The 15,569-nt window shown below is 38.4% G+C and overlaps 1 protein-coding gene across 2 annotated transcripts in view; it reads right to left on the bottom strand.

Moving 5' to 3' along the window:
* Positions 1–5,892: 5,892 nt before the first annotated feature.
* CXHXorf57 (chromosome X CXorf57 homolog) overlaps positions 5,893–15,569 on the bottom strand; it is a 75,363-nt gene continuing 65,686 nt past the window's right edge. For both annotated transcript variants that reach the window (XM_025372430.1, XM_025372431.1), the window contains one exon: positions 5,893–7,187. In XM_025372430.1, the coding sequence (XP_025228215.1) occupies positions 7,057–7,187 (131 nt within the window). In that variant the 3' untranslated portion in view covers positions 5,893–7,056. The remainder of the gene's footprint in view (positions 7,188–15,569) is intronic.

The following is a 15,569-nucleotide window of genomic DNA, read 5'->3' as shown; positions in this document are numbered from 1 at the left end:
TGAGGGTTGATACAAGTACCCCTGTTCCCACCACCACTGCAAGTGTGCTGGGTCAGATCTGAAGCAAACACAGCACTGGGTTTTGCCCAAGACCCATGGTGACCATTCCTGGCAACCACCTATGTTTACTCAAGACCCTAGGGCTTTACAATTAACAAGTGGCAAATGCAGCCAGGCTTATGTCCTTCCCTTCCAGGTGGCAAGTTCTTCACCCAATCCTGGGAGGGTCCAGAGATGCTATCCAGGAACCAAGGGCTGGGGCTGGGACCTTAGGAGTCTACCTGGTGCTCTATTCTACTGAAGCTGATGTGGTACCCAAGTTGCAAGACCAAATATTTTTTACCCTTTCCTCCACTTTTCTCAAACCGAGGAGTCTTTTCCTGTGGCCATCACCACCCCAGGCTGTGGCAAGTACTGCCTGGCTACCGCTGATGTCTAACAGCCAAGGACTCTTCTGTCAGCCTGTGGTAAATGCTTCCAGGTCTGGGTCTCTCCCTTAAGGGCACTGGCTCCCCTCTGGTCCAGGGAAGGTCCAGAAATACTGTCCAGGAGCAAAGGCCTGGTATCAGGAACTCTAGGAGCCTGCTTGGTGCTCTACCCCAATGTGACTGAGCTGGCGCCCAAGCTGCAAGACAAAGTCCCTTTACTCTTCCCTCTCCTTTCCTCAAGCAGAGTCTCTCCCTGTAGCCACCACAGCTGGGAATGTGCTGGGTCACACCTGAAGCCAGCGTGTCTCTGAGTCTCACCCATGGCACACAGTGAGTACTGCCTGGCTACCACTGTTGATTATTCAGGACCCAAGGCCCCTTTAGTCAGCAGGTGATAAATCCTGCTAGTACAGTGCCTTTCCCTTCTAGGCAGCAGGTTACCTTCTGGCCCAGAGTGTGTCTAGAGATGTTATCTGGTAGCTGAGACCTGGAATGGAAGCCTCAACACTCTGCCCGGTGCCTTATCCTACTTTGACTGAACTAGTATCAAAGTTGCAAGACAAAGTCCTCTTTACTCTCCCCTCTCCTCTCCTTAAGCAGAAGGAAGGGGTCTCTCCTGCAGCTGTAAGCAGCACTGCCTAAGGTTGGGGAAGGGGTGATGCAAGCACTCCCTTGGCTGCCTTTGCCAGTGTCTCACTGCCTGTGAAACATGCACAGCACTGTTGTTTGCCCAGGAATTGCAGTCCTTGTGGCATAGACTGCCTTTCGTTTATTTAGGACTCCAGAGAACTTCAGCCTGTGGTGGTGGAGCCTGCTGGAACTCAGGTTCTTACCACTGGGATGGAGGATTCCCCCTGGCTAGGGCTGTTCTAAATGCTCCCTCTGTGAGCACTGGCTGAATTCTGCCCTGTGTTGCTTTCTTCTGTGACAGGGCAGCACTGAGTTCCGATGCAAAGTCCCACAATCACTGCACTCTCCCTCCCCCATTCACACAGATTCTCTGTCCACACCACGTGGTTGCTGCTGGTGGATGGGTGGTGTAGGCAATTCAAGACTGTCTTTTCTACCCTCTTCAGTGCCTCCTTCCTTAATATGTTAGAATCAGGTACTGTGATCACTTGCCTGATTTTTGGTTCCTATAAAAGTGTTTTTGTGTGGATAGTTGTTCAATTTTGTGTACTGTTGTGCGTATAACTGGTGGAGTCTTCTTTTTAACCATCTTCCTATGCTTCCCCCTGAAGTACATGATGTTATGGTAACCATCATCATATATGGTGCACACAAGTGCTTTTACATTTTCCTTTTATGGTTTTCAGAAAGAGTCATAACTTGCAAATATAATTTTAAATTGTTTTTAAAAAATTGTGGTTGAGTAGAATTAGTCCTAAAATAATAAACACCCATCAATACAATTTTCTTTCTTTTTTTAACTCTTAAGGTAATTTGCTGGAAGGAGAATGGTCTAAGTTCTTATTCAGTGTTTTTGGTTTGTCTGTGGAACACTTACATTAGGATCCCTTGGAAGCTTATTAAAATGAAAGTTCTTGGGTCCCACCCTCCATCATCTTGAATCAGAATCTGAGGGGAAACCTAGGAACTTGCTTTTTAAATAAGCTCTCCAGGTAATTTCTATGCACTTTAAGAACTATAGATCATACAACTTCTACATGATGTATAGTAACTGGATCTAGTTCTGGTTTTGACAAATGAGTTGCTGTCATTTCATTTCATTTTATTTATTTATTTATTTATTTATTTATTTATTTATGTTTTATTATACTTTATGTTCTAGGGTACATGTGCACAATGTGCAGGTTTGTTACATATGTATACATGTGTCATGTTGGTGTGCTGCACCCGTTAACTCATCATTTACATTAGGTATATCTTCTAATGCTATCCCTCCCCGCTTCTCCCACCCCACAGCAGGCCCCAGTGTGTGATGTTCCCCTTCCTGTGTCCAAGTGTTCTCATTGTTCAATTCCCAGCTATGAGTGAGAACATGCAGTGTTTGGTGTTCTGTTCTTGTGATAGTTTACTGAGAATGATGGTTTCCAGCTGCATCCATGTCCCTACAAAGGACATGAACTCATCCTTGCGCCTCAACTCCCAATCTATAAATGTTTGATGTTTACTTTTACTTTAGGTGGTACTCTGAACATTTATGGAGCATCTCACAACCCAAAACTTTCCACAAGTGCCAACTGTGCAATAACTACTATCATATCCTTGGGAAAATAAAAATCTCTCTGGGTTGTTTTCTTCATTTGCACAATAAGCAAGGTTAGACTAGGATTTATCTATAATTTTCCAAATGAAACACACTAGAACTCTGTGAAAAAGTTGTTTACAAATTACCAATTTCTAATGTTTTCCTTCCCAGCAGCACAATTCATAATAAAGCTGCATTAAGAGTACATGAAATTACAGTGCCTAAATAGGAGGTCAGTTCAAAGCATTGTGTGATGCTTGAGCTCTAATAAAACTAACAAATGCTTGAAACGGTGCTATATACCAATGGTTTGCAAAGTTATTTGCACATTAAAATCCATTAAAATCACCTGGGGATCTTTTAACTACTCCAGTGCCCAGGCCACACCCCAATTAGAGGTGCATCTCAGGCACAGTAATTATGAAGTTTTCCAGGTGATACCAATATGAAACTAAGTTTTAGAACCACTACTATCTATTGCTGTCAAAATTTAACATTACTAGACTTTTTCAACTACTTGTACTTAATATTAAGTACCTTAATGAAAGTACTTATTACTTTTAAAATCTGTATTTTAACTGTAACAATAAAATCTGCATTTAATGTTACCTTTAAAATTTATATTGAATATATCTACCTCTCTCAATATTATTTGTTACCTACCTGGTCTCCTTGCTTTCACCTTTGCCTCCTGCATTTGTAGAATACAGACTTAACTTCTGTTCGGATATTCAAAATAATAGTGCCTTAAAGAAAATAGAAGTTTATTTTTTGTCTCATGTAACAGCCAAAACTGTGGTAAGCAGTGTACAAAGCTGGTATGGCAGCTCCACAATGACAGGGACCTCGGCTCCTAATAGCTGGTTGCTCTGCCATCCCTAGGGTGTTGCTCTTCTCTGCATGATCCACAATGTCTCATGATTTTGCTCACTTTATAGCTAGCAGGAAGTAGGGGGCGGACGGAAATAAAGCATTCCCTCTTAACCTTTGAGGAAAAGGTTCCAAAACTGTACATATCACATATGCTCACTCCCATTGGTCAGGACTTTGTCATACGGCCTACTTAGCTACAAAGGAAGCAGAGAAAGGTATTCTTTATTCTAGGTAGCTTTGTTCCCAGATAAATATTGGGAGATCTAGAAGAAGAGAACAGGTATTAGGGTACATCTATTATAGCAGTCTCTGCCAACCTCCTTATAATCCGTTCTCCTTCCAGCAGACAGTGATCATTCTAAAACAGGAATTGAATCACAGCATATACTAGCCACAAATCTTTCAATGGCTTCCCAGTGCTTTAAAGATACAAACTTAAACTCAAGTCTTTGCCATGGCCTATAAGACGGTATAGTCTGTAAGAGCCCTTGTCTGTCTGCTTGTCTCATCTTGTATCTCACTTTCTGCACTCCAGCCATATCAGTCCTTATTCAATTCTCAAACATATCTTTTGCTGCATGTCCTTTATACCTCAAGTTCACTTCCTCAGGAAAAACTTTCCTAGTGCCCCCCACTTTGTTAAAAAGCTCTAATATATATCACATGTTTCCATTGACACATTTGTCTCACTTATTTGTGCAATTATTTGGATGTGTTTCTCCTCCATGAGACTTTCAAGTTCCATGAGAATAGGTGCCTTGTTTATTTTTGCTTGTATTGTATTGTGTTCAGTGCTAGGCATGGAGTGTACACTCAAAGATTTCAATATAAGCTGCAATACTTTAGCTCATTATTTCATGAGCCCCATGGCATAGAATTTATCGTGTAGTGATCTAATATAATAATAGAAATTGTATTATTATTTTTTTATTTATTTTTATTTTTATTTTTATTTTTTTTTGAGCTTTATTTTATTTAATTTAATAAGTGTATTCATTTCTTATTGCTACTATAACAAATTATCACAAAATTACCATCTAAATAACAAAAAAAACTTATCTTACAGTTCTGGAGGTATGTATATATATATAAGGGTGTGTATATATATATACACCCTTATATATAGGTAGCATTCTTAGCCTATATTTTTAGCATTCTTTTTTTTTTTCTTTTTTTTTTTAATTTATTTATTATTATTATACTTTAAGTTGTAGGGTACATGTGCATAACGTGCAGGTTTGTTACATATGTATACTTGTGCCATGTTGGTCTGCTGCACCCATCAACTCGTCATTTACATCAGGTATAACTCCCAATGCAATCCCTCCCCCCTCCCCCCTCCCCCCTCCCCATGATAGGCCCCGGTGTGTGATGTTCCCCTTCCTGAGTCCAAGTGATCTCATTGTTCAGTTCCCACCTATGAGTGAGAACATGCGGTGTTTGGTTTTCTGTTCTTGTGATAGTTTGCTAAGAATGATGGTTTCCAGCTGCATCCATGTCCCTACAAAGGACACAAACTCATCCTTTTTTATGGCTGCATAGTATTCCATGGTGTATATGTGCCACATTTTCTTAATCCAATCTGTCACTGATGGACATTTGGGTTGATTCCAAGTNTTGATTTGCATTTCTCTGATGGCCAGTGATGATGAGCATTTTTTCATATGTCTGTTGGCTGTATGAATGTCTTCTTTTGAGAAATGTCTGTTCATATCCTTTGCCCACTTTTTGATGGGGTTGTTTGTTTTTTTCTTGTAAATTTGTTTGAGTTCTTTGTAGGTTCTGGAAATTGTATTATTATTTAAACATTTTACTTTTTCTATTTTCTAGATGCAGGGGTCTTACCATGTTGCCCAGGCTGGTCTCGAACTTCTAAGCTCAAGCAATCCACTCATCTTGGCCTCCCAAAGTGCTGGGATTACAGGCATGAGCCACCATGCCCAGCCTCAAACATTTTACTTTTTGCTCGAATTAGAATTTAAAGAAATAGACTTTGGAATATAAGCTTGACCTTACCATTAAATTGTCTTTACTAATTTACATTAAGTCATTTAGTCTCTTTCTCTTTCAGTTCCCCATCTACAAAACAGATATTAAAACCTCGTTAGGGGCAACTTCTAGATCTGAAGCTACTAGAAGTCAGGTACAATAACCTTAGAATAACATCAGAGGTACTTGAGTTCTTTTAGGGATATTGCTTGATTTTCAAAAATATGCATATATTTTTTTAAAAAAACTAATATAGTTCAGATTTGTTTGACAACAGTCTTTAAATCCATATGGAAGAATCATCTTGGCTCATTTACTAAGTATATATTTTGGCCAAAAATATGAAGGAAACACATCAAATTCATTCAAAATGAGACAGAAGACCAAAAAGTTATTGCATTTTAACTTCTTTAATAATTCACTCAAAACGGTAACACGAGAGGAATCCACTATTTTAATTAACATTTACATAGAATTATAAAGAATAAAAGACTGAACACATTTATGAACAAACTGCAGTATGTCTTTAGGTTCATAGGCTGCCCAACACATTTAAAGCGTATAGCAAATGAAGTCACAGAACTATAGGGCTACAAGGAAATTCCACAAGTTTATAGCTTAACTGGAATCAGATTTATCTTGATACAGAATAATCTATAAACTCATTTAGTGGTCATTTTGTCTCATCTAACAAATCACACAGATGTCAACCACAGGGCCTTGCAAATGCAGAGTGGCCATTTACCTTTAAAATGAAGTATTATAGACAACCAGAATAAAATCAATTCCCATATTTACTATTTTCCATTTTCAATATGAGCAGTTGGAATTTCACTATTTAAACTCACATTACATATACTGAAACTACAAATGAATACAGCAAGAATATAGACATACTGCAGCCTTTGACTTTGACATCAACACGCTGGTTAAAATACTGAGAAATTCGAACCACACAAAGTCACAAAATGAAGTGGAAAAACCTTAAGACCATTTAATTTAGCATGCTTATTTTGCAGCTGAGCAAGCTAAGGACCAGGGGGCAACTAGACCCTAATAATGTGTACTTTTGAAAATGATACAAACTACCTTGGTTGTGAGAAGTGCAGGTTGACCACTTTAGGAGAATAGTCTTCAAACTGACAATTCAAAATTTCCCATTACATGTGAATAAAATTGGAAAGATGTTAAATCTCCATGGAAAGTTACTCTTGTAAATTAGGATGCCTTATACTGAGGCTTTAGAATGAAGTACACTTCACAGATGGAAGAGTGAACATAAATTATTACAAGTCAAGATAATAGTCATATTAGTAAGGTAAGCAAGGTGAATTTCCTCATACACAAAAATTATTTTGATGACCTTTTTCAATAATGAATCTAAAATGAAGTGTTTTAGCCCCCTAAACACAAGACGAACATAAAACTGCTTAATAACTTTAGAGCTCATGTAATATTCTTGCTGAAAACAGTTACTGAAATTACCAGCAAAATGACAGAATATCTTTAAAGCAGTACACTCATATAATCTGTAATAATTCCATTTGCTAACTTTTAAGAAGTATTCTCTGGACTATAAATTTTGTGCAAATAGACTTCCACTTTATTATTACCCAAATTACAGATATCCAAGATACCGACAATATGCACTCTATCCAGTTCAGTTGCCGCTTTTATAATATCACCTAAAAGTAAAAAGCAGATGGTAAGTACTGTAAAGTAGTTAAATATTTACTTGACTTTAGTATCACATAAGCTGTTAATTTTTTCTTATAATATTAACACCGTGCCTCATCCTCTCCCTCTTCCCTCCAATTTATTACATGCATTTACCAAAATTATATGGCAACTTCTGCAGATAAAGGTGAACACATCAAACAGATATACCAACAATGTCAAGGCATGAACTGGTATTCAAAAGCCATATTTAGTTTTTGGGTTTTTGTTTTGTTCTTGGTGAAGCAAAATAAATCCACATATCTTCAAGGTCATTTATAAGGTTCCAAATAAATAGCTTATTGGTATACTTCAAATAAATGCAAAGATAAAGTTTTCTATTTTGAAATTCAATTATCAATATTTTTGTAAATCTATAAGCCATAAAGCAAAACTGTATTTACATTATATATTTTAATTGCATAAATATATGTATACATATGTGTATATGTGTAACTGATGCATCTTTTAAAGTGTATTTCCTTTAAAATGGCTTTATTAATTAAAACTTAGCTTTGGATACTCTTGAGAAACTCTATGAAAAATGGATCAGGTCTCCAGTAAGACAATTTGCTTCTCAGGAAAAAAAAAAAAAAAAAGGATCAGGTGAGTGACATGGCAGAGTAATGAGTTCCAGGGTTCTGTCCTTCTGTAAAGCATCTTATAAGCTGACAAAAACTCTTAGAATCAATTTTTGCGGAACTCTAGAATCTACACAAAAATTTAGAGCAACTAGGGAAAAATTAATAAAGAAAGAAACTGCTACATGGTGGGTAGAGGGTGCTGTGGTGTTTTAAATTGCCTGCCTGCCACTCCTCACTCTGCAGATAAGGGGCAGCCATGAAGATGGCTGCTTGCACTTCTGCTGCAGGTTGCTAGTACCAAAGGGGGCAATGAAGACCTTATTCTCCAAGATGTGGTCATGTGTTCTCATCTTTACAGTAGCTCCCTCAAGGACAGATGCAAGGGTTTACTTTTGTTTTACCCAGTTTGGAGCATTCCCACAGCTGGGATGGCTTTTCTGGTGGTGACATTGCTGAACACATTTAAAGACAAAAATACTAGCCAGTGCAGTTGGGCAGGTTATAAAGTTGGGACAAGCAATAAGCAAACCAAAAAATTCTGGGCAGGAAGAAGCTGAGAAATGATATATATGGTAGAATGTGGGCTTTAAAAGCTCCTGTGTACAACGGAAAATCAAGAAGGCCACATGCATACCCAGGGTAGACATATGGTCAAAAAAAGGCTGAGAATACTCATCATTCATCTGTGGCTGACCTTCATGCTCTGAGCGAGCAGGAAGTGAAGGCTAAGGCAGAATTGTAAATGGCCTGGCTAAGTGTCGAAGGAGTGCCACCACTCCGGGTCAATCTGCAAAAACTGGGAGAACATATTTTTTCTTTTTCATTTCTTGGCTCCAGGTGTTTAAGGAAACTGTCAAAACACTAGCTGACTACTACTAAGATAATGCATCACAGACTTTAGTGGCTACACATAAAAATACTTTATTTTCAATGTAAGAAAATGAAAATATTTGGAGGTTAAGTAACAAGCAAAGTCACATGGTGATTCTTATCCAGACAAGCTTGCATGAAGGTATATGCTTTTAACCTTTTATGCTAGAGCTACATCTCTAAAAAACTGTGCTAAAATATAGTAGTAGATCCAGGTTTTGTGAGAACCCAAGGGTATACTATTTGGGGGCGCTTTTTAATGAAAAAATACAAGATATGTAAGAATGCCAAATGGGTTATAGAAGGGATTTGTGCAAATTTAGGCTACATTAGCATCACAGTAAATTCATCTCTGCTAGACTTATCAAAAGATCTAATTAATGATTTAAAATTGTGTAAGTTCACTTAATCATAATGATTACAACTGATAGTACTATATAATTTTCTTTTGCCTTGAATGGGGTGGACTTTAATCCAGATGCTTTGGAAAGATTTCAAGATCTTGAGATCTGATGCTAACAGTAACAACCTAAACCTTGATCATTCTAACTGTTACCATATTTTGACTTTTATGAACAATGACTTACTCCTATCCACAACATGAAATATAAATAAGTCTTCTGTTCAGGTAATTCTGCCTAGTTGTGTATGACAACTTCTAGCTGTGAATGACAACTTCTCTATGCCTTAATTTGCTTATCTAGTACCTACATCATAGGGTGTTTTGAGGATTAAACACACAAAAAGCATTTAGAATGGTAGTTGACACACAGCAAGCATTCAATTAAATATTAGCAGTGATTATTTTTACTTAAGGAAACCTATTATGAAATTAGGATAGTATTTATATCATAAAAATTCTTTAAAAAGGGCTATAGATTTTACCTATAAAACGAGCTTCTCTTCAGTTCATTTTAAATTGCTAGAATTACAAAAACTGTACATTTTAGGAACTTTACCAATGCATAAGGTAAGTGTGACAAAGGCAATACTATGTGTTCTCCACTCCATTTCCTCTCTTTGGTCACAGGAAAAAACAAAGTGTCCTGGCTTCCCTTGTAGCTAGGCTGGGATCATGTAACTTAGTTCTTGCAAATGAGAATGCAAGTAGAAGTAATGTGTCAATTCTGGTCCAGTGTAATTAAAAGCCTTCATCTTTTTCTTCTTCTGCCCTGACAACCCTAGAAATCATTTCTTCCTGCTTGGGCAGCAACAAGATGGAAGCAGACTGGATTCCTGAATTGCTGCTGGGAAGAGAGCTGATGACAGATTGCATCAGACTTGAGCAAGAAATAAACTTCTTGAGTTAAAGTCTCTGTGACTTTAGAGTTGTTTTGTAATTGAGCATAGTCCAATAGATATTGTAATACAGTGTGGTATTCCTGTCTCTGAAACTAATAAGGGAAACCTTGATTACCTAGAGAATAAAAAAATTGTTTTCTTTGATGTGTTAAAACACTTCCATATTATGCTGTACTTCTAAAATGATATCCTTGGACTTCAAAGTTAAAGATGACACCAAGTAGGATATCATGTCAGTAATCGGTATTCAATAAATGACTTGGGATAAATGGCTATTTGGAAAAAAAAATATGAAGCTGGATCCTTATCTCACTTTATTTATTTATTTATTTATTTATTTATTTATTTATTTGAGATGGAGTCACGCTCTGTTGCCAGGCTGGAGTGCAGTGGTGAGATCTCGGCTCACTGCAACCTCCACCTCCTGGGTTCAAGCGATTCTCCTGCCTTAGCCTCCCGAGTAGCTGGGACTACAGGCATGCACCCCCACGCCTGGCTAATTTTTGTATTTTTAGTAGAGATGGGGTTTCACCATGTTGGCCAGGATGGTCTCGATCTCTTGACCTTGTGATCCGACCAACTCGGCCTCCCAAAGTGCTGGGACTACAGGCATGAGCCACCGCACCTGGCTAAGGATCCCTATCTCATTCTTTACACAAAAATAAATTCCAAATGGATTAAAAGTTTAAGTTGTAAAGATGAAGCCATATCAACACCCCCCAAATTGAATTCAGAAATGGGCAAAGCATTTGAATAGATATTTCTCCAAAGAAGACAAACGAATGACCAATAAGCACATGAAAAGATGCTTAACACATAATTAGTAATTAGGGAAAAACAAATCAAAACCACAATGAGATACCATTTCACATCCATTAGGATCACTGTTGTCAAAACAACAACAACAACAAAACAAAACAAGTGCTGGTGAAGATGTGGAGAAATTGGAATCCTCATGCATTGCTGGTGGGAATGTAAAATAGTGCAGCTGCCATGGGAAAGCTTGGCAGTTCCTCAAAAAGTTAAACATAGAATAACCATTTAATCCAGCAATTCCTCTACTGGGTATGTATCCAAAGGAAATGAAATCAAGTTGAGGGATTGGAGGCAGAGAAGGAGGGTGGAATAGAAGACTCCACCAATTGTCCCCCACCCCTCCCCTGGCAAGGACATTAATTTAACAATTATCTACACACATAAAAAAGCACCTTCATGTCAATCAAAAATCAGGTGAGCACTCACAGTACCTGGTTTTAACTTCATATCACTGAAAGAGGCACTTAAGAGGTAGAAAAAACACTCCTGAATCACCAATACCTACAGCAGAAAGCAAAACTGGACCAAAATCAGCTGATGCCTGCCCATGGATGGAGCATTGAAACCAGCTCTAGCCAGACGGGAATCACTAATTCCAGTGGTCCACAAGCCTCAGCACCACGGGCTAAAGTATTCTGAGGTCCTAAATAAACCGGGAAGGCAGTTTAGGCTACAAGGACTGCAGCTTCTAGGAGAGTCCTAGTGCTGAACTGGGCTCAGAGACAGTGTACCAGGGGTGGGGTGTGTGTGTGTGTGTGTGCGCCGGGGGGTGGAGAGGGGAGACACAACCTACTGAGACATCAGTCAGGGTGGCTAAGGAAGTGCTGGCATCACCCCTCCCTTAGCCCCAGGCTGCACAGCTCATGGCTCCAAAAGAGGCCCCTTCCTTCTGCTTGAGGAGATGAGAGGGAAGAAATGGGCAAAGCATTTGACAGCTATTTATCCAAAGAAGACACAGCAAGATAGGGCACAGCAGGATAGGGCACCAGTAAGAGTAGTAAGAGTCGTGAAGACCTCGTTTCGGGCCTTAGCTCCCAGATGTTATTTCTAGACACACTCTAGGCCAGGAGGGAACCCAGTGCCTTGAAAGAAAGGATCCAAACCTGGCAGTATTCATCACCTGCTAACTGAAGAGCCCTTGGGCCCTGAATAACCTGCAGTGATACCTCAGGTACTATGTCAAGGATATTGAGTGAGACTCTGAGACTGGCTGGCTTCAGGTGAGACTCAGCACATTCTCAGTTGTGGTGGCTTTCGGGTGAGACTCCATTTACTCACGAAAAGCAGAGGGAAAAGTAAAGGGGACTTTGTCTTGCATGTTAGATACCAGCGTGGACACAGGGAGGTAGAGCGACAAGTGGGCACTTGGGGTTCCTGATTCCAGGACTTGGCTCTTAGATGGTACTTCTGGACCTGCCCTGGGCCAGAGGGGAGCCCATTGTCCTGAAGGGTGAGTCCCAGGCCAGGCAGCATTCACCGCAAGCTGACTGAAGAGCCTATAGGTCTTAAGCAAACATTGGTGGAGGTCTGGCAGTGCTCCCCATAGGCCTGTGGTGGTGATAGCCATGGACGAGGTACCTCCTGCCTTTGGAAAGGGAAGCGAAGAGTGGGAATGACTGTGTCTTGTTTGAAAGTCAGCTCAGCTACAGTACAATACAATACCATGTAGACGTCTAAGATTTTTGACTCTAGTCACTGGCTCCTGGATGTCACCTCTGGACCTGCTTGTGAACTAGAGGAACTAGCTGCACTGAAGGGATTGTCACAGGCCTATCTGGCTTTGCCACCACCTGACTATAGAGCCCTAGGGCATAAGGCAAACATAGGTGGTAGCCAGGGAGTGGTTATAGCGGGCCTTGGGCCAGACCCAGAGTGGTCCTGGCTTCAGGTCTGACCCAGCGCAGTCATAGTGGTGGTGGCTACAGGGCAGCTTGTGTCACTCCAGCCCCAGCTTCAAGTGGCTCAGAAAAGAGAGACTATCTTTGGGAGAAAGTCAGGAAGAAAACAAGAGTTTCTGCATGGCAGTTCAGATAATTCTCCTGGATCTTGTCCAAGACCATCACTCAGCCATAGCCATAAAAAGGAATGAAAAACAGGCAAATTTCTGGAGACAGAAAGTGGAATAGCTGTTACCCAGGGATCAGGAGAGGGGAGAATGAGGAGTTACTGTTTAATGGGTGCAGAGTTTCTGTTTGGGATGATTAAAACGTTTTGGAAATGAATAGTGGTGATGGTTGCACAACATTGTAAATGTATTTAGTGTCATTGAATAGTAATTATAAAATGGTTAAAATAGTAAATTTTGATCTGTATGTTTTATCACAATAAAAATGTATCAGATAATGGGTGAAGCTCTAAAAGTGCTGGAAAAAGACAGTGAATTTAAAAAATGTAGTCTTGACCAGAGTGATGCCTGAGTATGACATAAAACCAGCAGCCATAAGATAAAAAATCTAGTGTATTTGAGTGCATATGAGTAAAATTACTTAAACAACCAAAACATCCCATTGAAACAATGTCAAACTGGGTAAAAGTCTTTGTAACACACGATAAAAGGTTAATTTCTTTAATATGCAAAGAGAAGTTACAAATTATTAAGGAAAAATAGAGACAAATGAAAGGTAAAACTAGCATAGAAAGTATATAGAAAGAAAAAAATATAAATGGCCAACAAATGTATTAAGATTTTAAAGCTCAGAAATGATTGATAAATGCAAATCAAAATAATAATATATATTTTTGCCTATCTATCCGCCATAGATTAGTAAGACCAATATCTAGTTTTTACGAGGGCATTAGTAAAGTGGCACTCTTGCTTTTGGTTCTAGTGTAAATTAGTATAACCGCTTTAGAGAATCATTTGACAGTATCTACCAAAATTACATATCTCTTGTATAAGTATGCCCTGTGGAATACTATTTAGCCATAAAAAGAATGAAATTATGTCTTTTTTAGGAACATGGGTGGAACATTATCTTAAGTGAAACAAGTGTAAAGATTTTATTGACACACACACATACACATAATGGATGTTCATGCAGTACTGTTTGTTAATAGCAAAAACATTTGGAAACAATCTAAATGTCTACCAGTAGGAGACTGGTCAAATAAATTTTGGCACATCCACACAGTGGAATACTTTGTAGTTATTAAAAAGAACGAGGTAGCTTTCTATATACTAATATGAAATATGTCAAAGATATACTGTCAAAGGGAAAAAGCTGGCTATAGAACCATATGTTTACTAATTCCATTTTTGCATATTTATTTGAGAAAGAGAGCAATAGAATACATACTTTCACATGCAAAAATCATTTCTTAAAGAGTTCAGATAATACTGGTTATCTCCTGAGAATAGGTGAGTGAGTTGGTGGAAAGGGCTGGACCTGGGAAGGCAAGGAGGGGAGCTTTCATTTTTACCTGGTACCTTTCTGTAGTATTTGAATTTTTAAATTATTAATGTGTATAGCTTTTGTAATAAAAAAGAAACTACTTTATAAAGAATGTTTGAAAGATGACACTAGTATTATACCATGAGACACTGCATTATATCATTTTGTAACTATTTTTATCTTTCAGTTTAGAATAATGAAAGGAAAGAAAAAGTTTGGAATCGGATCAGGTTTCAAAATCTAGCTTACTCATGCTAGTGAATCTGATTTTCAGTCCAGTTATCTATAAATAGGGGATAATAAGGTTCACCTTGTGAGATTCTTGTTAGTATTAGTTGTACCATATAAAATGCCCAGGCACAGTGCTTGGCACAGAATTTAATGGACACTATTACTATTATTATTATTATTATACATATTATTAATGCTATGTCATGAAAACCATGGTATTCCTCTCAAAATGAACCACTTTGTTTGTGATTACGAATTAATTTTTCTTCCCTAGTGATTCTTGTCCTTCACATCTCAAATATTACCTGCGTTAGCAGAAGGGTACCAGGTATTTTTCACATGACCATGTTAGTGACTACTGGAAGAATACCGGCACTAGCACCAAGCAGTTAGCTGAGAATGCTGAACTGGCATTTTATATCAATAATAGTGTAGACATATAGCAGAAGACATGTGACATAAGTGGATATTATATGAAACATGAGCATACATGAGTGCACAAATATTTAAGCTGCATGATAGGGCACTAATTAAGAAATGTGAAGTTACTGAAAGTCTAAGGAGCTCCAATGTAGAAAGTAATACTGCAAGTGTACATCATCTCTAAAATGGACTGTGGGAAAAATAAAAAAAAAATCAGCTCTTATAAAATTAGGTACCCAAGTTCAATTTGTAGCAACTGTTACTGCCTCAAATTACTTTGTCATCAGGCACAGCTCATAACACTTGTTCAAAAACAACACACACTCAAGAGTTTCATCAGCTTAGAAAGACGGGCCAGAAAATCCCAAGATAATAAGGCCTTTCTTAAAAGCCATTTTAAATGTAATATCCTGATAAGCTCAATGAAAACTGCTAGAAACTTTACCACATGCTTAGGAATTAGAAATAACAGAAAAACATGAATGGGGTAATTATAACTGGACAGATAATTTTATAGGTACGTAGAAACAATTTAGAGTTCAGTATATTATGCAGCAACCTAAACAATTAGCTGGTTGAAGAGTTTCACTATTGGGAATACATATGCTCCTAGCAGTTCTCAAGAAATTTATTGCATAGCATTGGAATAACTACACATTTATAAGAGGGAACAATTTTACTGTATTATACTATAGAGGTATTGTGATTTCAGGCAATTACAAGGTGAAAGGAC

The sequence above is a fragment of the Theropithecus gelada genome, chromosome X, assembly GCF_003255815.1.
Source record: "Theropithecus gelada isolate Dixy chromosome X, Tgel_1.0, whole genome shotgun sequence".
Taxonomy (NCBI): domain Eukaryota; kingdom Metazoa; phylum Chordata; class Mammalia; order Primates; family Cercopithecidae; genus Theropithecus; species Theropithecus gelada.
This window is presented reverse-complemented; position numbering and strand designations above follow the sequence as displayed.